The 21,939-nt window shown below is 56.9% G+C and overlaps 1 protein-coding gene across 5 annotated transcripts in view; it reads left to right on the plus strand.

The window, feature by feature from the left end:
- Positions 1 to 21,939, plus strand: part of SHANK2 (SH3 and multiple ankyrin repeat domains 2) — a 548,806-nt gene that overhangs the window by 206,596 nt on the left and 320,271 nt on the right. For 3 of the 5 annotated variants that reach the window (XM_067747966.1, XM_067747967.1, XM_067747965.1), the window contains exons 11-12: positions 6,827 to 6,893; positions 7,304 to 7,474. In XM_067747966.1, the coding sequence (XP_067604067.1) occupies positions 6,827 to 6,893; positions 7,304 to 7,474 (238 nt within the window). The remainder of the gene's footprint in view (positions 1 to 6,826; positions 6,894 to 7,303; positions 7,475 to 21,939) is intronic. The other 2 variants (XM_067747968.1, XM_067747972.1) reach the window with 1 other exon arrangement.

A 21,939-nucleotide genomic window follows, 5' to 3' on the forward strand; every position in this document is an offset into this window, starting at 1 on the left:
TCCGAACTGCGATTCTGTTACAGGTTAACTGTTTTTAAAATGCCATGTGATGGAAATCAAAATTATTTACAGACATCATTCTGTGCCTTGAAAATTAGATCAGGATTCTGGCCCTGCACGGCTTGAGTTATTAATAATATCTTGGCTTCAGCACTGACTACTGTGCGATGTCAGGCAAGTTACGTAACCTCTTCGTGCCTCAGTTTCGTCACATGTCAAGTAGAGAAAACGGTGCCCACTTCATAGAGTTGTTAGGATCAAAGAGGCTCTATCCATGTCAAGCCCTTAGAACAAACAGTGTGTCTACCTAAGGGCTTGGCGTAACTTGATTTTATTATTATTATGGATATCGTATGCCTGGAACCAAAGAAAACAGACCCCAACCTTCTGCCTTCTTTATGCATCAAACCAGCAGCCAGACGCTTGCTGGATGGAACTGAGATGCCTCCGTCAAACCCAGCCCGCTCTCCATCCTCCCATCATACACTTCGTGGGATGCCCAAGCATGGGGCAGGCAGCAGGACAGGCAGGCGGCTGCTTCCTGCAGGAGAGGACTTTCCTGGCCTTGAAATCATCCAGGGAGAAACAGTCAGCCAGTTACCACAAATACAAGTTTGCATTGTTCTCACTTGCATCGTGGACTCGGTTCTTTTGGCCAGAAGAGCGCCTGTGGCTTCCGTGCTGCGGTAACTCAGTCTGCAGCTCTTAAAGCTTTTCTTTGGAAGCATAAGCTCGGAATTGCTGGTTGCGGGTCCATTTTTAGGTTATTTTCGGCAGCTGTCCTGGGTGTGCCTTGGAGCGCAGATATGCGGTGTGCGCTTGTATGTTTCTGATGGCGTGTTTATCGTGGGCGCTTAGGGGACCTTTATAACGAGCTGTCCGCTGCTTACAGACAAGTAGTCAGTAAGAAGCACGTGAACAACAGTAGTAACAGCAGACATTTTTAGGGCTCACCGTGTGCCGGGCTTTGCTCTAAACCTTTACATACGTAATCTCATCGAATCCCCACAACAAACCCGTTTTTTTTAATATTTGTTTATTAATTTGGCGGCACCGGGTCTCAGTTGTGGATCCTTGTTGCCACGTGTGGGATCTTTAGTTGTGCCATGCAGACTCTTAGCTGCGGCATGCATGTGGGATCTAGTTCCCTGACCAGGGATCGAACCCGGGCCCCCTGCCTAGGGAGCCACTGGACCACCAGGGAAGTCCCCCAAACCCATTTTAAAGTTGAGAAAACCGAGGCCCGTGGATTAAGCGTCATGCCTGATGTCACCTAGTACAGGTGTGGGATTTGCAGCCAGGCAGCCTGAAGCCAGAGCCCCTCTCCTCTACGGCACCTGTCTGCCAGCTCCCCGTAGGAATAGGTGAGCCGTGGGGAGCGGCATCTCCCTTAGAGAGGGGGGCATCTCGGTCTCTGTCTCTCTGATTGAAGGTGCCTGCCTGCTTACCTTCACTCCCAGCAGAAGCAACAGCTCGGGAGTCTGGACGAGATTACCCGGAGGCGAGTAGCCGCAGATAGGTCCATATGCCCGGGACCATCCTGCTAACTAGATAGGTTCTCCCTGCTCAGCTGTGCGCTGTCCCAGGCCCCTCCTCCCTCACCCTCCTTAGGGCTGGGTCATCCCCCCCACCCCCAGCCCCAGCCCCTGCCTGTGGAGGGATGGCTGTTCCTAAGCCCCGGTGTCTCTCCTAACACCTGCCTGACTGTTCGCGGTGGGTCCGTGTTCTCGTACTTGACCTTCTCCCCTTCCGATCCGCACAGGTGGACTCTTACCTTTTTTTTAATTACAGTAAAATACAGATAACACACATTTTACTGTCTTAACCATTTTTAACGGTACAGTTCAGCGGCATTAAGTACATTGCAACCATCACCTCCGTCCCTCTCCAGAACTCTACATCTGGCAAACCTGAAACTCTGTCTACTTTCTGTCTCCATGAGTCTGACTCCCGCAGGGACCTCCTGTGAGTGAAATCACACAGGATTTGTCCTTTTTGCCTCTGGCTTATTTCACTTAGTATAATGTCTGCAGGGCTCATCCATGTTGTAGCCTGTGTCATAATTTCATTTCTTTTTAAGCCTGAATAATATTCTATTCTATGTATTTACCACATTTTATGTATCCGTTCATCCCTCAGTGGACACTTGGGTTGCTTCTACCTTCTGATTATTGTGACTAATGCTGCTATGCACATGGGTGTGCAAATGTTTGTTTGAGTCCCCGCTGTCTTAATCTGCTCAGGCTGCTCTGACAAAATACCATGGGCTGGGTGGTTTAAACAACAGGAATTTATTTCTCACAGCTCTGGAGGCTGGAAGTCCGAGATCAGGGTGCCAGCGTGGTCAGGTTCTGGTGAGAGCTGTCTTCCTGGCTTGCAGACGGACACCTTCGTGCTTTGTTCTCACATGGCAGAGAGAGCAAGCTCTCTGGTGTGTCTTATAAGGGCACTAACCCATCATGGGGGCCCCACCCTCATAACCTTATCTAATCTCATCCCCTCCTGAAGGCCCTACCTCCTAACACTGTCACTTGGGGAGTTAGAGCCTCAAAATATGAATTTGAGGGGACACAAACATCCAGTCCTTAGCATTCCACATCCTGGCCCCCAAATTCATGTCCTTCTCACATGTAAAATACATTCTTCCACCTCAACAGCCCCCAAAGTCTTCATTTGTTTCAGCACCACCCCCAAACTCTCAAGTCCAAGTCTCATGTAAATATTGTCTAAGTCAGGTGTGGGTGAAACTTCAGGTACGAGTCATCCTGAGGCCAGTTCCTCTCCAGCTATGAACCTGTGAAACCAAGCAAGTTATGTGCTTCCAAAACACGACATTGGGTCAAACATAGGGTAGACATTCCCGTTCCAAAAGGGAAAAATCGGGAAGTAGGAAGGAGCAACAGGTCCCAAGCAAGTCCCAAACCTATCGGGGTGAATCGATCAGACCTTAAGACGTAGAACTCTCCTCTTCGGTTCGGCATTCTGTCCCCTAGGCCCGTCGGGGCGGCAGTGTCACCCACACAGTGCGGCAGGGTGATCCTACCCCCAAGGCTTCTGGCAAAGGCTCTCTGACCCGTTGAAACCAAGGCAGTGGCCCTGATGTTCTCTGACTCACTTTTGGGGTCATTTTCCCCTCTTTTTGAAGAATAGCACATGTTCGCAATTGAGTGGCTCTATCGTGCCGTCTTGTTAAACCCTAGAAGTCCGACAGCCTCCCCTCGCTTCACCCTACGACTCTACCCCCTTCCGAGTAAACTGGCAGTACCTATGCGCGTATAATTCTGCAACCTCGTTATCACGTGATGGTCCAGCCACACCCTCAGCGTTCTCTTCAGAACCTGCTTCCTCATTTCCTGCACCACGGACAGGCTGAGGACTTTCCAAATCTGCACATTCCAGTTCCTTCTTGCCAAACAATTCCTCCTTCAATTCATCCATCTTTTTGCATTTTACCGTCAGCAGCCCTCCAGCACTTTGCTTGGGAAGCTCCTCGGCTAAAGGTCCATGTTCATGGCTCACAGGTGTGCCCCCCACAAAACCCCAGGACGCAAGTCGGCCAAGCTCTTGGCCACTTGATCACAAGGATCACCTCTCCTCCAGTTTCCAGTAACAAGTTCCTCATTTCCATCTGAGATCTGATCGGAATAACCTTTAACATCTATATTCCTACCTTGCACCTCAAAACTCTCCCAGGATCAACCCACTTCAAAAGCTGCTTCCACCTTTTTAGTTATTTGTTACAGCAGCGCCCCACTTGCACAATACACACACACACACACACACAAAGAGATTTACTACGGAGGCTGAGAAGCCCAAGATCTGAGGTCATGGCGAGCTGGAGGCCCAGGAGAGCTGATGGTGTAAGTTTCAATCCAAAAGCCGGCAGACTCCAGACCCAAGAAAAGCTGACGCTTCTCAGGGTCTGAAGCTGGAAAAGAGAGACGTCCCAGCTCACGATCAGGCAGCAGGAGTTCCCTCTTACTCAGCCTTTTTGGTCTAGTCAGGCCGTCAGCTGATTAGACGAGGCTCACCCACACTGGGGAGGGCAATCTGCTTTACTCAGTCTACTGAGTCAGATGTTAACTTCATCCAGCAACACCCTGCCCCAAACACCCAGAATAATTGTTGGCCAAATATCTAGGCCCGCTGTGGCCCAGTCAAGATGACACGTAAAACTAACCGTTATACAGTAACTGCTCTCAGATCCTTTGGGTGAATCCCCAGAAGTGGAGCGGCTGGATCATATAGTAGTTCTATGTGGAATTTAAAAAAATATTTATTTACTTATTTATTTACTTACTTGCTTATTTGGCTGTGCCGGGTCTTCGTCGCAGCACACAGGATCTTCGCTGTGGTACGCAGGATCTTTTAGTTGCGGCGTGTGGGTGGGATCTAGTCCCCTGACTAGGGAAGGAACCCAGGCCCCCTGCATTGGGAGGGTGGAGTCTTAGCCACTGGCCCCCCAGGGAAATCCCATATGTGGAATTCTTTTGAGGAACCTGAATGCTGTTGTCCACAGCAGCTGTACCATTTTGCATCCCCACCAGCAATACACAAGCCTTCCAGTTTCTCCACATCCTTGCCAGCACGTGTTTTCTGTCTTTTGACAGTAGCCATCCCGACGGGTGGGAGCGAGCTTTACCTTTGAGGGTCTGGCTGGAAGACAACGGATGATTCTTTTCTTTCTTTTCTTTTTTTTTCCTTTTTTCTTTGGCCACGCCACGTGGCTTGCGGGATCCTAGTTCCTGACCAGGGATTGACCTCGGGCCCCCCGCAGTGGAAGCGTGGAGGCCTACCCACTGGACCACCAGGGAATTCTGACCAGGAATGATTCTGACCATTTGTCACCTAAATGACATTGGGTCACGTGTTACGAGTAACCCTGCAGAGCCGCCCTTTTACGTTCACATCATAAATGCCAGCACGCTAGGTCACTGGCTTCTCGGGGCCTGTGAGGACCTCCTGCCCGGGGTCCTCACCTCTGTCCCCGTCGTGTTTCAAGGATCCATGGTCTGAAGCCTGGGTCCCAGAGGGGCGGTCACCGTGCGGGAGGCTGGTGAAGCGCCTTTCGCCAGGTGGCTCTAACCCCGGCCCTTGCTTTCCACCCCCACGGCCCCCGGCTGGTGTGGGCAGGGCTGCCATGGCCCCCCTGACATTAGCAGGCCGGGGAGGGGCTGGATTTGGTTACGGGCTGCTCCTGCCGGTGGCATCCTTGGAGAGCACCTAGCATTAGGTGGGGCCCAAGAGTTGAAATCAACGTCACTTCCTAGGACGGGAGCCTGGGGTCCCCGGGTCTCTGTAGCGCCGCAGCCCCCGGCCCCCACGTGAAGCTGTATCAGTCAGGGTTCTCCAGGGAAGCAGAGCTGGCAGGATGGAGATATATATATATTTAAGAGGTTTCTTTTAAGGAGTTGGCTCCCAGGACTGTGGGAGCTGGCAGGTCTGCAGTCTGAAGGGCAGGCTGGGAACTCAGGAAGGAGCTGGTGCTACAAATTGAGGCAGAATTTCTCCTCCAGGAAATCTGTCTTTGCTCTGAAGGCCTCCAAAGGACTGGGGAAGGCCCACCCACATCATCACTGAAAGTCGACTGACGGTCCACGTGTGTGTCTGCAGGCTGGCATCTGAACGCCCGGCTCGTTTCAGGGTGGAGACAGCCGCCCCCGGGCCCACCAGGTCTCCCCGTCTGGGACACGGAGAGCCCTGCCCATGGGGGCTCTGGTTCAGGTCTCCCCAGGAGCCCCAGCCCACTCCAGGGGACTTTGGCTTCGCCTGTCTGGCTGCCGCAGTGTATCAGGGACCAGGTGGACTCTTTACTTTAGTCGGTGCCTCTGTAGGGCTCACGTCGGACCGTTTCCTGTAGGTGCTCGTTTCGTTGCCGTGCACAGGTGCATGGGTGGAGTTTTTTTCTGCTTGAGTGAAAACCAGTGAACGGCTTTGAATGCTTTTTCGAGATTTCCCTCTCCCTCCAGTTATGGGGACCAATCAGAGGAATAGATTCCCCCCCAGGGGAGGGTGTAGGGACCAGTTGGGCCTGGCGGGGATGCGGGACGTGGTCCCTGGAAGTTTCCAGGCTCAGCCCCTTGACCTGCCCCCGCTGTGGCCTCCTGGGCCGAGGACTCTCTCACGTAGATTCTCACAGAATGATGGCCTCATTGTCGAAGAACGCCCAGGGGCCTAGAGAGGGGCAAAGTGGGAAGATGTGCCTCGGCCTGGGGACGATGGGTACTGTAGCTGCCGTTTTAGCAGTTACGATTGGTCCACAGCATGGATGGGCCTTGAGGGCACTGTGCTGTCTGAAATCAGACAGAGAAAGACAAATACTCTATGATCTCACTCCGAGTGGAATCTAAACCAAACTCCTAGAAAAAGACATCAGATCTGTGGTTCCCAGAGGCAGGGGGTGGGGGAAGTGGGTGAAGGTGGTCCAAAGTTGGACTTCCAGTTACAAGATAAATGAGCCTGGGGATGTCACATTCAGCACGATGGTTCCAGGTAACGGTGCCGTGTGGTCCACGTGAGGGTTGCTAAGACAGTAGATCCCCCACGTGCTCATCACAAAGAAAGACATTTTTGTAGCCGTATGAGGTGATGGCCCTGAACTAAACTTACGGTGGTCATTTTGCAGAATAACGTAAGTCGAGTCATCATGCCGTACACCTTCAGCCTCGTGCTGGGGTATCGACTGTATCTCAGTAAACTGGAAAAAAGGGAGTATCTCTTGTTTTTAAAAAAGGAAGTTCTGTTTGGGCTCATGCTGCTGTCAGGCCGTCAGGAAGTGGAAGAGTGTCGTGAACTTAGCGCTTTAACGTGATTCCCGCTCTTGCAGGTGGCGATCATAGCGGGTAACTTCGAGCTGGCTGAATACATCAAGAACCACAAGGAAACCGACATCGGTGAGTAGGCTGGTGGCGAATGAGCCGTGAGGGGGTCTGTTGGATTGGGCACCTCGTTAGATTGGTTCAGAGTCTGCTTTTAGCAAAAACCTTCACAGAAAGCAGAGTGCGAGCATCTTCTCCGCCTCTCTTCCTCCAGTTTCTTAACTCTTGGCAGGGTTGGGGTAAGGGAAACCTTAGACGTCAGGCGAGGACGCCGGCAGTGGCCTCAGGGCATTGCTGTCCATCCAGAGAACAAGATCACTTTGCAACTCATGGAGATGGGTTTCTGGGAAGATTCTGTGACAGACGTGATTCCATTTAAAGTAAGAGACGGCAACGAAATGAAGCAGGAAAGCTCCAGGGGCACCCCCTCCCCTCCCTCCTCTGCATCCCTCCCGATGTCTGCTGATGACCGCTCCCCTTTCTAGTACCCCTCGTGCCAACCAGGAGGACTGTCTCTGGGGCTCCTCCCCTCTCCCATCGCCCTGCCGGCGGCTGGGCCCAGTCTTGCATCTTGGAAGAGCCCGCTGGCCTGTTTCCTCCAGCCCCGGGCTTACACAGGACATGCAGCGGGGAGCAGTCCCACTGGACCAGCAGCGGTGAGATTTCAAGATGGTGCCGTGCATCGAGGGGGTGGGCAGCGGGGCTCCAGGGCGCCTGGAGGAGGAGCCAGATGGCGTCTGTGTCTTGTTGCCTGTGCCGCTCACCCTGAGTTTGGGGCTGGGGGCGAGCGATACCGTGTGTTTGGCTGTCCAGTCTTTACCGTGTCGAGTGTCTGGCGGGCGCCCGCCTGCCCCCGAGAATCGCACAAGGATGTGCGGCTGGATGCCTGCTTGCCTCATCCGGTCCCCTGAGCCGAGCATCGGGGCCTCCCAGACGCTGCGCCCGATGCTGACGCGAGTCCTCCCGCGAGCCGGGGCGGACCTCCTAATTGCTCTGAGATCCGGGCCTCTGCCATGGCCACATCAGCATCTTCCTAAGCACATTATGCAGATGGGCGAGTTCACGTCCGCAAAGTGCTTTAGGAAATGCACTGAGCTCTCCAGCTCTAAGCACCACCCCGCTAGGACGAGAGAGCAGTACAGTCGGACAGGGTTGGCTTGAGGTCCATAAACACCGGCTACGGTGAAGGGAATGGGAACTCTGTTGAGCAGGGCAGGTGTCCAAGAAGACAGGTGTGCAGGCCCCAAGCAGGACCGCGGGATGGTTAATGGCGCCAAGGACCCCTGGATCTCTGAGCTTCTGCGATGGTGACAAACTTGGGGCTACCTACCCCCGTTGTTTTCACTTTCCCTTGCCTGGGGCCCGCACGCCAGGGGAGGCGTGAAGTGGTTTCCTTACCCAGCCGTCGGAAGGGAGTCGAGAGAAAGTAGGGACTCCACCCCCTGCCCCCCAAGCCCCGCCTACACATTCACACCCGTCCCCACCCCAGCCATGAACCTGTCCTGCTCAAAAAGTGCCCATGTTAAAGCCCAGGTCGGGGAGGTTCCTGGCTTCTCCCTTCCATTTCCGATCTGGGATGCAAACACCTCTCTACAAACAGGTTTTCTTGTTATAAAAATAATACCCGTCTGTTGGGTGAACACAGTTTAATTACCACTCACCCGATCGAATCAATGATTTCTTTAAACTGTAAAGGGCTTGCCCTGTCGAGAGATGGGGTAGCCACGGTGGGCGCGAGCGACTTCCGTGGGTCACGGTGTGGGGATTGAGGTTTGAGGTCTGCCTGCTGTACCTCTGTAGACGCCCCGGGGCTCAGTGAGGATGTGGGGTGGCTTTTCCTGTCAATCCATGCCCCTCGTTACCTGCGCCGTGGGCTTTCCCTGGCGTGTCCCAAAGGGAAAGGATAGTACGGAAAATCTGCTTCCCTGCTGGGTCCTTTCAGCGTCTCCAAAGAAGAGGAAAAAAGAGTCCTCTTCTTTCCTCTGGGTCGTCTGACTCAGCATCTGTGATTGTGAACTAGCAAACTGTGCCATTTAAGTGGATTCCATTGAAATTTCACAGAGAGGCGACGAAGGGCACGGAAGCTGTGGGTCCCTCGTGGGCGCAGATGTCACTCATGTCATTCATTCTCAGGCGCACAGTAAATCCACCCTAAGATCCCGATTCAGCGTCGTGTTAACTAAACCTCGAGGTTCGAACCCGGTTGTTTGCTCTGTGCCCTCTGCCCCCCCCCCCAGCTTTGCATCTCCCCTCGTTACCGGTGGGGCTGGATGCGGGGGTGGGGGTGGGGAGAGTCTGGCTAAGTCCCGCGTGCGGCTCCCTGCCTGCCATCTCAGAAAGCCGCCCTGCCTCTGGGGGAAGGAATAAGTCCAGGGAAACAGCCACCCCTTTCTGAGCCTGCGAGCCCAGCGTCCCGCGCTCCTCCAAGGATACGGTCGCTGTCTCCGTGCGACCAAGGACGAAGCTGACACGGGACATGGCGCTTGGGTTGAGTTCCCCCAGGAGCAGACCTTGAGGCAAGGGTTTGAGGGAAGTGGTTTGCCGTGGAGGTGGTGGCAGGCGGCAGCAGTGGGAGCACAGAGAGTAAGTCTGGAAGGGACAGGGCGCCAGCTCAGGTGCCTTAACGAGCAGGTACTGCCCAGTCCCATCAGGACCTCCGGGGGGGGTCGCGGAAGCGCACCTTGGCCTTGTCTCACCCCAGGGGCGAGGTGACTTGTACATTTACCCACCGGGTCAAGTTCCTGTTAGTTCAGGCCTGCTCCGTGCCAGGGAGGACCCTCCTCGGGGAGACGCAGGTGCCCGTAGGGGCAAGTGGCCCACGTACCCGGCGCACTGAGTGCCAGTGGCTGTGGGCAGGGCTCCAGTGGCATCTCCCAGGCAGGACTCTCCCAGAACCACGTGGTAGAGTGATTGGCCGGGCCAGGCCTTGAAGCCAGGCTCACATGACTCTGGGGGGCTCTGGGCTCTTCACCGCCAGTCTCCCTGCCCCCCTGTGAGCCTAGAACAGGGGGCTGCACGCCAGGGCTTCAGGCAGCAACGCAGGCTGGGGCAGGGGAGGTTGGGGGTCTTCACACAGGCTGGCGCTGGCACCGGGGCTGGACGCGTGGGTGGCGGGATGGAGAGGGAAGAAGAGGGCGCTTGGGTCCCAGACCGCTGACGGGGGGGTGGTCCCCCGGGCCACCAGAGTTGAGCATCTCTCCGCCGGACTCTGCTCCCCAGCTGGGCTGAGAGGGCAGGGGCAGGGGAGGAAGAGGACACTTCGGGGGCAGCGTGAGGCTGGGCCTGGGGGCTGCAGAGGGGTCATCCGAGAATCAGTTGGATTAGGACGGAGGTACGGGCCCTGCAGGCCAGCACCCCCGAGCTGTGCCGTCAGGACGACCCCGGAAGAGGCTTTGGCTTCCACATGGAGTTTTCACATTTCAAAGAGAAATGTCGGCCTTCCCTGGTGGAGCAGTGGTTGAGAGTCTGCCTGCCGATGCAGGGGACGCGGGTTCGTGCCCCGGTCCGGGAGGATCCCACATGCCGCGGAGCGGCTGGGCCCGTGAGCCATGGCCGCTGAGCCTGCGCGTCCGGAGCCTGTGCTCCGCGACGGGAGAGGCCACAAAAGTGAGAGGCCCGCGTACTGCAAAAAAAAAAAAAAAAAGAGAAATGTCTAGTCTGTTGCTTCTCTCCCGCTGTGACATATTCAAGGGCGCTGGGACTGCTCCTCCCCTGCGGGGTCAGGGTCCCCGGGAGGCCTTACCAAGGAAGGACACGGCCTGCAAACTGCTCTCTGGAGGAGGGACAGAGGACAGGAGGCCGGGGGACAAGCTTGGGGGATAGAGCCACCTCCGTGGGGCGACCAAAGGGAAGAGTTCTGACAGGAAAGCATCAGAAGCCATTGGTCCGGGACTCCGACACCACTGCCCCCCAGTTCGTTCCAGTCTCGAGAAGAATCCGCACCTCCCGGGAAAGGCGGAGGCAGCCCTTCTCCCCGCTGTGCTGTGGTTGAACAGCCCTGGAAGGCCTGGGAGGAGCTGAACTGGCAGGTTCCTGAGGGGCCGGCTCTGTCCTCTCTGCCGCCATCTTTCCAGGAGCATCTTCCTGGTGCATTCTCTCCGCTCGGGCCCCCTGCTCATCTGGGGCTTCGGAAACATTCGTTTGTCCCAGGCCTTGGCCCTTCAGGAGCTGATGACACAGAGGGCGATGTCCTCCTTGCCTCCCTGCCCCCGGGGTTCAGGAGTTCGTCGAAAGGACCGCAGACCCCGGACCTTCCAAACCGGGAACTGCCCATCAACCGCTGTCCCAGGGAGAACGGCGCACATCTGCTCAGAAAAGCAGCTCCCCATGTGCTTGGCCACTGTGATTGTTGCCTCCACTCCACTTCCCCCGTGTCCCGGTCCCCAGGCACCTCGGCTGCATCTTCACCCCCAACCCCAGCGAGCCTTCTGTGTTTCTGGCAGTCGATCCCCTAGATGGGGAATTCTTTCCTGTTCCTGACTGTTCCTGACGCGCCGACAGAAACCCCCTGAGGCTCCCCAGTGGCCAGCAGCACGTGCCAGGTGTGGGTGCCCCTGGGGAGCTCGTGTAGAAAGCAGGTGCTCGGGGCAGCCCCTCCCCCCCAAGAACCTGACCCAGGAGGTCCGGGGTGGCCCCTGCCGTCGCCGTTTTCCATCCTCCAGCAGTTCTGATGCTGGACATCTGCTTCCCGGGACCTTCCAGGCCTGCCTGCCCTGCCCCATGTCTGGTGGGCTTTACACAGAACACGAGGATGGGGCTGCCATAACAAAATGCCGCTAACTGGGTGGCTTCAAACAGCCGAAACGTGTTCTTTCACGGTTCTGGAGGCTGGAAGTCCAAAGTCAAGGTGTCGGCAGGGCTGCTTCCCTCTGGGTGCTCCAGGGAGGCTCCTCCCTCACGTGTCTCCCAGCTTCTAATGGTAGCTGGCAGTCCTTGGCATTCCTGGGGCCAAGGAGATGCATCCCTGCTTCTTCACACCACCTTCCTCTCTGCCGTGTCTCAGATCTCCTCTGCTTCCTCCAGTAAGGCCATCGGCCTCTGTATTTAGGGCCCACCCGAAATCCGGGACCATCTCTTCTCGAGATCCTGAAATCAATGACATCTGCAAAGACCCTACTTCCAAATAAGGTCCCGATGATCGGATCCAGGGATTCGGACTCGGACACGCCTTTTGGGGTCTGCCATCAACCCCGCGGAGGGCACTCACATTGCTGTATGACTGTCGCCCTGGGCTGTTACAGTGCCTGGCGCACGGTGGGGCCTCAGTAAATGTCCGTTGAATGGGTGACCCCCTCCCCCGTCAGTGTTTCCACTCCACATTCAGCCCCTCCCCCCCCGCCCTTCTTGACATAAAATCCCGATTTCCCGGCACCTGGAGTTGGGCGTCAAGGAGCCGAGCCCTTTGTGGGCCAATCGATTCCTGGATTGGGTGTGTCTGCCAGGGTGTAATGTTCTCTGCCCCCCAAGCATCGTCAGAGGCGGGGGCACGGGGCATGGGTCGTGTTGGGGGCCGTGCTCTCTGCCCGCACAGCAGGTTTTTCTGGGGCCATGTGAGATTGGGGGTGTCCAGTTGGTCGTGTGCGAGGCTCCCCGGCCACATGGCTCTTCCGCTCCAGCTCCTGTGGCTTGGCCTCCCTGACCCCTGTGACCTGCGCGGGTGCTGTCAGAGTCTGTCTCGGTCAGGGCTGTCTTTCGTCTGCCCCCGGACTCTTGAGTGGTAGGCGTCTGGTCTGATCGCTGGGGAACTTCACAGGCCGTTTGCCTCTTTTGCAGCCTCAGAAATCACCGTCGGGGTGCTGGAGGGGGATGGGGGGCGCGTATTTCTACCTTATGATCTTCAGTAAAATTTGACTTAATAAGCTGTACCACAGCGTAGCAGCGATCCAGAAGAATGGGGACTGACGTCCTGTATCTGAGGCTGCTGGCTCTTGCCTCTGTCAGGAGGTGCCCGTGATGCTGGCTAGCAGGGCTGTGTTTATCAGGCATTTAGTGGGGCTAAATGGGGGCGGGGACACCATTTTGGAGAGCACAGCCTCACATGTCAGGATCCTGAACTCAGAGGAGATGAAGGTAAGACTCACCTTTGCCTAGATCGTGTTGGGTTGCATTTTTGAAGAGAAACATGGTGCAAGGATCCCCAGATTCCAAGTTAGGCGTGGGGTTGATTTTGCTGTTCAAAGTGAGCCAATTGAAACGCTATACATTTTCCTGACTTTCTACATGCAGCCTAGTCGATGGGATGCCTTTCTGAAAAAGTCCCTTTAATGGCTGGAATATCCCCCGCCTCAAGCCACGGAGCCAGCCTTCGTTTCCCAGACACAGAAGTGCCCCGCCGAGAAATCAGGGCACTTAGGAGGCTCCGCCGTGGCTCTGGGGGAAGACGCTAACCGCGTTGAAACACAGGAGGCGATTCACGGGCCCTCGGAGGTCTGTAGAATCCGGAAGTGGATCCAGCTCGCCGTGTAGATGGAACCCTATCCCTTTAAAGGAGAGATTGCATCTTGTGAAGCGTTTCTGTTCCCAGTCCGGCCAGCATGTATGTTGCTGCCCACCGGAGCTGTGGTTCATTTTTTTTTTTTTTAATTCCCTTCCTCTTTGAAGAAATTAAACGTGACCTCCATTTGGTTATTTCATTTCCTACTCAGAGAAAGTCATGGTCTAAGAGCGAGGGTGAATACCAGAGTTAAACCTGCTTGTTTTCACCCACTGCCGAGCTGCGGCTGAGTCCATGAGCCCAGCGGGTCTAAAAAGCTTTGGTCATCGAGCATTTGCGATGGCTCCCGTAGGATGCAGGTCCCCCAGAGCAAGGCTGCTGGGGAGCTGGGGAGCTCGAATCCGAGATAGTCATGCAAAGATTAAGCATGTCGCAAGCTGATAAGCTTTGGACTGGGATAACCTATTTTTTACCACCTTTGTTATTTTTGTTTTTGCCCGGCTCTGTGGGGAGATGCACTGTCAGATGGATTAAATGACATGGGTTGTTCTTCTTCAGCGGAACAAGGTTTGTTCTCCTATATCTTGTCCTTCCGCAGCTACGGGGAGAGAAGCGAGAGGCTTTGCTTTTTTTAAATGAAGTCCATTGAGCTGATGTGTGAGTTTGGGTGTCTGATGAGCTGCCCAAGGATCGCTTGGATACCGTTGCTAGGTTTCGAGACGGAGTGGCTATGTCATTACGTTTCAGATATGTATAGATGGTGAAGAGAGGGAGGTGTTTTCAAACAGATTTCTTAATGCATTATTCTGGGGCGGGGGCGGGGCGGGGTGTGCGTGTTTACGTGTGAGAATGTAATATCTGTGCTGATACGGAGCAACGATGCTTTAAAAAATAATAATACCTGCTTGGTGTTCCGGAATACCAAGCTAATACCAGCGATTCACCTGCTGTGAAATAAAATAGATCCGACTTGAAAGCAGCATTCAGATCTCCTGGCACTTGGACTGTCAAATACGCTACTTACCGTGAAACGTAGCAATTATATTGAGTATGCACGGCATCCTTTGTTTGCACGCAGAGCCGGCAGGTCCTGGGGAGAACCCAGTGTTCTAAACTGCTTCGTTTCATCAGACTGGCTCGTTTGGGGTCAGCACTGCCGAGCCTTCCCCTTGTGAGCTTACAGAACGAGCCTTCCCAGGGAAAGCTGGGCTAGTTTGTTCCCTAGAAGGATGCGGCCATCACAGCTGTTGCCTAGATGCCCAGAGAATATTTTCAAAGCAAGTTGCTGAGGGAGGGAGGCGTGATAAAGCCCCAGCAGACACAGCCTGAGCAGATGCGAGCAGCCCGCTGTCGCCCCGTCACAGCCGATTCTGCTCCCGTGTCACCGCCCTCTCGGGGCTGAGGGAGCTGTGCGGTGTGCGCGGGCCACCCGTGCCCGATGCCTCGTCCAGCCGGGTGCGCGTGGCTCCCTCCTTGCCGCTTCCGGTGCCACCAGCCCCCCTCTTCTGTGTGCCGCCCGGGCTCTCCATCGTCCTGCTCTGGGTGTGTGGTCACGTGCTCGCTACTGTAGCTCCCCTCCCCTCCCCCAGGCATAGCCGTCTCCGAGTTTATCCCCAAATCCTGGAACATAGCTGATGCTCCGGGGCGCAAGCTAAGGTGATGCCCGTTTGTGACCCCGCACGAGGGCTGCTCTTGCGGGCTGCTCGCGGAGACACTCGTTGTCTTGGTCCCGAGAGGGTGCAGCAGCGGCCGTGAGGCCTTGACCCCCTGTGCCCTGTGTGTTTCCCCTGCTTTGTCGTGTTCTGCCCCTGGGGCTCTCCCTGGCCCCTTCACACGCATGCGGCCTTGGAACGCTGCCTGACGGGGGCCCGGGCTGGGGACGCATCCTCCAAGAAGTCCCTGGCTGTGATGCCCCCCATGCAGGGGATGTACGTGGCTGCTGGAGCACGTGTCCCACCAGAGATGCTCAGAGGACTCGCCCACCTGCCCGCACACATCTACTCCTCTGGGTTGAACTGGTCCCCAGCCCGGAGCCTTTCTCAGCTATTTGTTGCCCGCTCCTGCGCAGTTTGGGCCCCTGAGGAAGACCCCTCCCCGACTCCATCCCCTGCGGACAAGCGGGAGCCCCAGAGACCCCCCTATCTCCCCCCGGCCTCAACCACACATTCTCTGCACAATTCCCTTCACGGTGAGCACCTGCCCGTGCCGTGGCTCCCAGGCACCTCAGGCCCCAGCGCCTGTATAACCATTATCGCGTAGCACCACCTTCACTGAGATTCATAGATAACATAACCTAACACACACATGGAATTTTTAAGAATCGGCGTAACATCCTAACTGTCCTGTAAGGAACGGAAGCCACAGAAGGATGGGCGGGGAGGTGGCCTGCGCGTCCACGAGAGGGTGTCCCACGCAGGAGGGCGCAGGCCAGGGCGGGATGCTGCTCCCCTCCCAGCACACTCAGCCTCACGTCCCTGAGCGCCTCGGGCAGCTGTGGCACCAGGAGGGCCCCGCCAGCCACCGGTGCCGCGGTTTCCTGAAATCGTGAGCTGTGCTTGGCAAAGTTCCGGACCAAACGCCACGAACGCTCTTTCACTTAGGTAGTGGCTGCATTTCCGGAAGGCTCAGTGAATATCCGTGCAGAAGGCGACGTGTCTGTTGAGTCGGGGTGGGCGGGAGCTTATGCTCAGATGAGCAGGCTTTGCGTCTCTACGAACGTCTGGAGGGTCACTCACAGCTCATGGACTGTCTCACGACTGCTGGACATTTAGGGAGTCTGGCCCCTGCCCACCCCCTGTGACAAGTACCCCCCCCCCCCCCGCGACCAACTACGGGAACCCCCGCGAGGCCCCTGCAGCAGGGTGGACAACGGCCCGTGTGGGAACCACTGCTGCGGTACTGACGGGGTGGTCCCGGGCACAGGGGGGAGGCAACCCCGGACTGCAGGCCGCTGCACCTCTGCATTCCCTCTCCAGGGGGGCTCCTCTCCAACCCCGAGCACCCACTGCATCTGATCCTCTGGCCTGCTTCCAAGACCCGGCCTCTTATCCCGTGTCCCGGGACACACGTCTCAGCCCAGGCCCATCCTTTCCTTTCTCTGAGGCTGTGCTCAGACCCAGTGGAAGTGGGTCCAAGAGCAGGAACGAGTGAGTGGGTGCCCTAGGGTCCCTGGCTTTGCCACTCACCCTGCTTCCTGCAGCTCTGCTGGGCCTCCCCTCCCCTCTCCCGGCCCCTGGGTCCCCTCGGCCGGGCTCTGGCTTTTCCCCACCCCACGCCATTCTTCTCCCACCGTGACTGTCCTCCTGGTGGACATCGTGTCCCAGCTGAAGGGCTGGACTTTTGGTGGTCGATTCCCTGCAGATGGAGAATGTCTGTGTCTGTGGGAGGGAGTGGGGAGGGGCTGAAGCCAGCATTGGGGGCAGCGAATCCCAATGGGCTGTAGAGTCAGGACGGCTCCCTGGAGGAGGAGGCAACAGGCTGTCTTGATCTGAACAGCAGAAACAGTTAATGCTGTTTCAGTGCCCTTTCATGCCTGGATCGCACTCACTGCTTTTGTTCGATCCCTGCCAGCAAGGTGGCACTGTCGCTGTCCCCAGTTTACAGATGAAGAGAGTTAGGCTCCCAGACTCAGAAATTCGTTCCATGTCGAGGTCACGGGGAGCCGGGGTTTGGACCGAGCCACCCTTAGCTGCCATGATGCTGTCCTTGGCCCTTTGTGCATCCTGGACCCTCCCCCACCCCCCGCCCCCGCTCACCGGCAGTCCTGCCTCCTGGGGCGTCGGCAGGCAGCTCCCCAAGGCTGCGCACAGAGGAGCACTTCCCCGCGGACAAGCCGCCACCTTCCAGGAGGGCCCCGAGGGCACCCGTCCTTCCCCCACCCCCAGAGCCCTTGGCTGATTTCACCAGCACCTTCTGGGTTCTGCCTGCCGAGCCCACGCCCCCTCTGCACCCACCAGCCCAGTTGCCCCAGCCCTGGTCTGTCTCCCATTGACACCAGGTCAACGGGAGCTGGTGCAGGCTCCTGTCCCAGAGCCGGCACAGTAGTGACGGGACCGTCCAAGGAGAGCAGCCCTTGGCCAATTCCAGCCCTTGGCCTGGGGTCTTTATCTGAGCCATTTCATCCAGGAAAACCAGTTTCCCTGAGGCTCCGAGATGTGCCTTAACGAGTGGCCTGTAGGACGAGGAACCCAGCACCCCTCCACCGGCTCATCCCTCAGGATCCCTTCCTCTGCCTTCCCCTCGACCACACCCCCACCCCCTTCTCCTCCACGCTGGCTCACCTGTGCCCTGACTCGGGTCCTCAGTACGTGCCTCTAGGGGGTGGTTTCCAAACGCTGCTTTAGTGAGTGAAGTGCACCTGTGTCACAGACGAAGGATCCAGTACGGCCGAAGGAGGTCAGGGTTCTGGATCTCACTGCCCACCCTTAATTCCCACGTCTGGGGGGTCTAGTGGGACCTCCTGCAAAGAGAACAGGCCGGGCTCCTCGGAGATTCACTTCCGTCTTAAGGTTTGCACACGCCCTCCCCCCGCAGCCTTCGTGGTGAGAGCGGTAGAAGGTCAGGGTGTATTCGGAAGTAACTGTCTTTTGAGGGGGTGACAGTTGGTGACCCCAGGGAGACTCAGACTCAGAACGTGAAGGAGTCCAGAGGAACCTTGCAGACGCCTCCAGAAGCCCAGGCCGCCCCCAGGAGGTCCCGTGCCTGGCCTGAGTTGGGGGGCGGGGACAAGAAGCCTCCTTCCCAGCAGGATGCCCGTCATCAGGACCCTGACCCGGGGCCGCACGTTCTGGGGAACCTGGGACTCAGAGAGGCGGGGCAGTCGCGAGGCTGCCCCGCTCGGGCAGTGGCACCAGGAGCTGCATCTTGTCACCCCAGCCCGGGCACTCCCTGTGGGGTCGAAGGACCAGCCAGAGCAGATGGCCCTCGGCTCCCCCAGGCCGCGCTGGGAAGACCCGTCCACCTCCAGGTGGAACGTCCTCGATGCTGCCCACCTGCGCGGCCTTCCCTTGTAGCCGCTTCCACACGGCGCAGAGGGCTGCTGGCCCATCCGCCTGCGGCCCTCTGTCCACCCACCCCCTTTCCCAGGGCACCTTTGCCGCCTCCGTGGGTCACCCCCGCCTTCCCCGTGGTTCTCCCAGCAGGGGCCCTACCCCACCACGCTTTCTCCCCATTTGCAGGATTCCCTTCTGCATTCAGAGTAGAAGCTTATTTCACAGAAATCGGGGTGCACGGTCCCCTGGGCTGGATGGGGTGCTCCCGAGACCAGGCTCTGGGCCACTCCCCGTCCTTTACCACTGCAGCGAGAGTGCTGGGTCCCACCTGGGCTCTGCTCTGACCTTCCATTGTGCTGGGTCCCACCTGGGCTCTGCTCTGACCTTCCATTGTAGGGTCCCACCTGGGCTCTGCTCTGACCTTCCACGACCTTCCATTGTAGGGTCCCTGACTCACCAAGCCTCGGAGCGACTACAGGACCCCAGACAAGGTCCCCGTCAGGCTGGTGTCCTGATGCCAGGAGAGGGGGTCCCTCCCCTCGTGTCCTGCTTTTAAGGACCCATCCGTGCTCAGCAAGCCTGGCAAAGCCCCACGTGGCCTTTACGGAAACGCACACACCCCGGAATTTCTAGACTTTGGGGCGTAGAACCCCCTGGAGTGTGCACATCTCAACTGTGTCAGGAAATAGGCACAGGAAGCTACCTTGTCATGAAGGTGCAGAGGCGGCTGGGTAGTGGGACCGGAAGGAAGCATTAGGCCGAGTGCCAGGAGGACATGGGTTCCACCTGGACTCATCTGTGGGACCTTGGGGGAGCCCCAGCATCTCTCCCGGTCTCAGCAGCGACTGCAGGCATGAGCGCTGTCTCCACTCTGTCCCACGGCCGCACTGGGGGCTCTTTTATGATTAGGGCTGAGCCCAGATTCAAAGAGAGAGAACTAAGTGTCTTTTGTTGAAGTTCTTCGTGGCTTTGCAAGTGTTTGATCTCATACGCAGGCTGAGGGCTTAGAAGACTGTGTGGGGTAGAATTCGACTGAATGCAGAAAAAGGTTTCTATTCTGGGTTTAATGAGAGGGAGTGGAAAGACGCTTAAGGTGGCGTTCAAGAAAAAAGAACCGTCCACATGGGCACAGAAGAGGTGCCGCTTTTAGCCAAGCTAGAAGGGACACATTGACGCTAAGGGAGCATCAGGTGGTCAGAAGGGAGGCCAAAGAGAGAAAATCATCCTGTCTTGGCTCGTGGGGTGATGAGTGTCAAGTTCTCAGTCATCCGGGTCCAGGCACAAAACAGACATCAATTTACACTCATCCCTGGGGCCATTGGCCAAGACCTTTGGGAGGTCCATGGGTGTCCTCCGCGGGAGAGCTGGGAAGGGAAGTCTGGACAAATACCACGGCCTGGAGGGGCAGGATGCAGCCGGAGCTGGGCTGAGGGCAGGGAAGCAGCCCTTCCCTTAAATCGCAGTGCCATCGTTCGTCGTTGGCCGATGGCCGGTTCTAGGTTCTGTGGTCATCCTGCAGCCCGCGGGGCGGGGAAGGATGCTACACCAGAGGAAGGACCAGGGAAGGGCAGGCGGCAGGTGCTGGCGAGCACAGTAGGCGGTTCCTACAGAAATCTGGCTCAGACACAGCTCGATGACTTCCCCAGGATCACATGCTCATCGCTGGGGTGAGGTCGGGGTTCAAGCCCAGGTCTCCGACTCTGCCTCTTGTCCATCACATGCCCTGCGTTCTTGTAGAGTTTTCCAGCTAGTGGAAGCCAAATTCGACATGGAGAAGGGGAAAAAGATTTCAGAACACTGTGTTTTGCTCCTTTTGTTACAAATTTATCAATGTTCTTTTTGGTGCCCAGAGCAGGTACTAAAATATTGATGAGGAAGAATGACGACAAAATTGTGTGACCAAGGGTTTGGGGTGGGAGTGGGGGGCAGGCGATAATCTTTGCTCAGTCCTCACTGGGGCCACGCTTAGATCCGCTCCGCCAGGTGGACAGCTCCCAGATAGCACCAAAGCTGGTGTGAAGGGCTCCGAGTCCTGGAATTCTCCAAGGCTGGGGGCTAAGGGCACTTGTCAGTGTTCAGATGGACCAGGCTAAGAGGCAGTCAGAGCACTGGGGGTGGGGGGCGGCATGCCTATGGCCCCAAGAGAGGACGTCCTGCCTCTAAGTGCTTGCTCGACTGCATGGTTTCAGTAGAATTCACCACCGTCGCTCAGAGCTAGGGACACCTGTGGTTGGCAACGAGGTCCTGGGTGTCCATTGCCTGTAGGGCCTGGGACAGAGTGGGCATCCAGTAAACGTCGGGTGACATGTTTGGACATATATTCTCTTCATTCCGTCAAAAGCATGCTTTGTATTGAAGCCCTGCATCCCCTACCCCCGCCCAGACCCTGCCATCTTTCTGGCCACACGTGTTTCTCTCACCGACCGTCCAGTGTCGGTGAGGACGGTTTGTCCGTCGTGCGGACCACAGGTCACTGGTGCTGGGAACAAGCCCAATTCTGTCTTCTCGGCGTCACCACAGCAAAGGTTTATGGGAACTGGCCAAAAGTTGGGAGAACGGTGAGAGTGAAGGGTGATGGTGGCTGCCGTGGTCCCTTGCCCTCCATCGGGGTCTTTGCAGTGACGCTGAAGAAGGGACGTCTCCCAGGTGGTTCTGTCGGCGGCGTCTCCCACCTGCCCCGAGCCATTGGCTGAAGGGTCAGGGATCCTGCCCGCTCCCGGCCTGAGACCTGCCATTTCCGTTTCCTTATTTCGCTCATTACATGTCTCGGGCCACTGCGTCCTCTTGTCTCCCGAGCAGATGTCGCTCGTGGGGGCTTTTTGAGTGTCAGGCCGTTGGAAGCCTTCCCTCCTTCTGCTGCTAACGCGTCTTGCCAGAGAATGTTACCACGGTCAAAGGCAATCGTATCAAATTCGTTTAAAGGCACAGCTCACGGCTCAGTGTCTCAGAATAGTGCCTGAGTTCTGGGATGCCACAGTTGTCATGGCAATGGTCCTTTGTTTGGGGAACCACAGCGTTATCCTGTGAATGGCATGGGTCCAAACTGCAGGTTTCACCTCCCTTGGGGGCCACCTTCCAGCAAGCAGAGGTGCCAGACGGACCCGGGGGCTGTCTGCACTCCTCCCCTTTCCGTCGGCGCCTGTGACCATCTCCGGTCTTTTAGATGTTTGGGCTGAGTGGAGAATAACGAGTAGAATGAAGGACTGTGTAGAGGGGATGAACACTGGGGGTGTGCTCAGCCTGCCCCGAGGAAGCGGGTTCCTTGGGGTGTCACCGGCTCCCTTCCTCGTGGCAAGCCAAGAGATCCCCAGCTCTTTGCCCTGCCCAAGCGTGAGCCCAGATTTCAGCACCAGCAAAGGAGCCCATGACACAAGACAGAGACAGATGAGAATTCCTACAAATCAGTTTGAATTGGCCCAACGGGGGAGGGGGAGGGGGTGAGAAGGGAACCGTAGGTGTCCGTGGCTTAGAGGACACACACCAGAGAATGGATATGAACATGGTCCAGAGACTGGTCAGGGACTGGTCACGCCTTTCCCGTGGCCCCTGTGCACCAAGACCGTGGTCTGTGGAGGGCGCCTGCGTGGCCCTCGCCGTTCCTGCCGGGCCCTTTCTGGAAGGAGATTTGTCCTTTTCTGCTTCCTCCCGCCCGGAGCCCCCAGCTCACAGCCTCTCCTGCTTGTGTTTCCTCTTCACA

Source organism: Pseudorca crassidens, chromosome 9, assembly GCF_039906515.1.
Source record: "Pseudorca crassidens isolate mPseCra1 chromosome 9, mPseCra1.hap1, whole genome shotgun sequence".
In the NCBI taxonomy this organism is placed as follows: Eukaryota; Metazoa; Chordata; class Mammalia; order Artiodactyla; family Delphinidae; genus Pseudorca; species Pseudorca crassidens.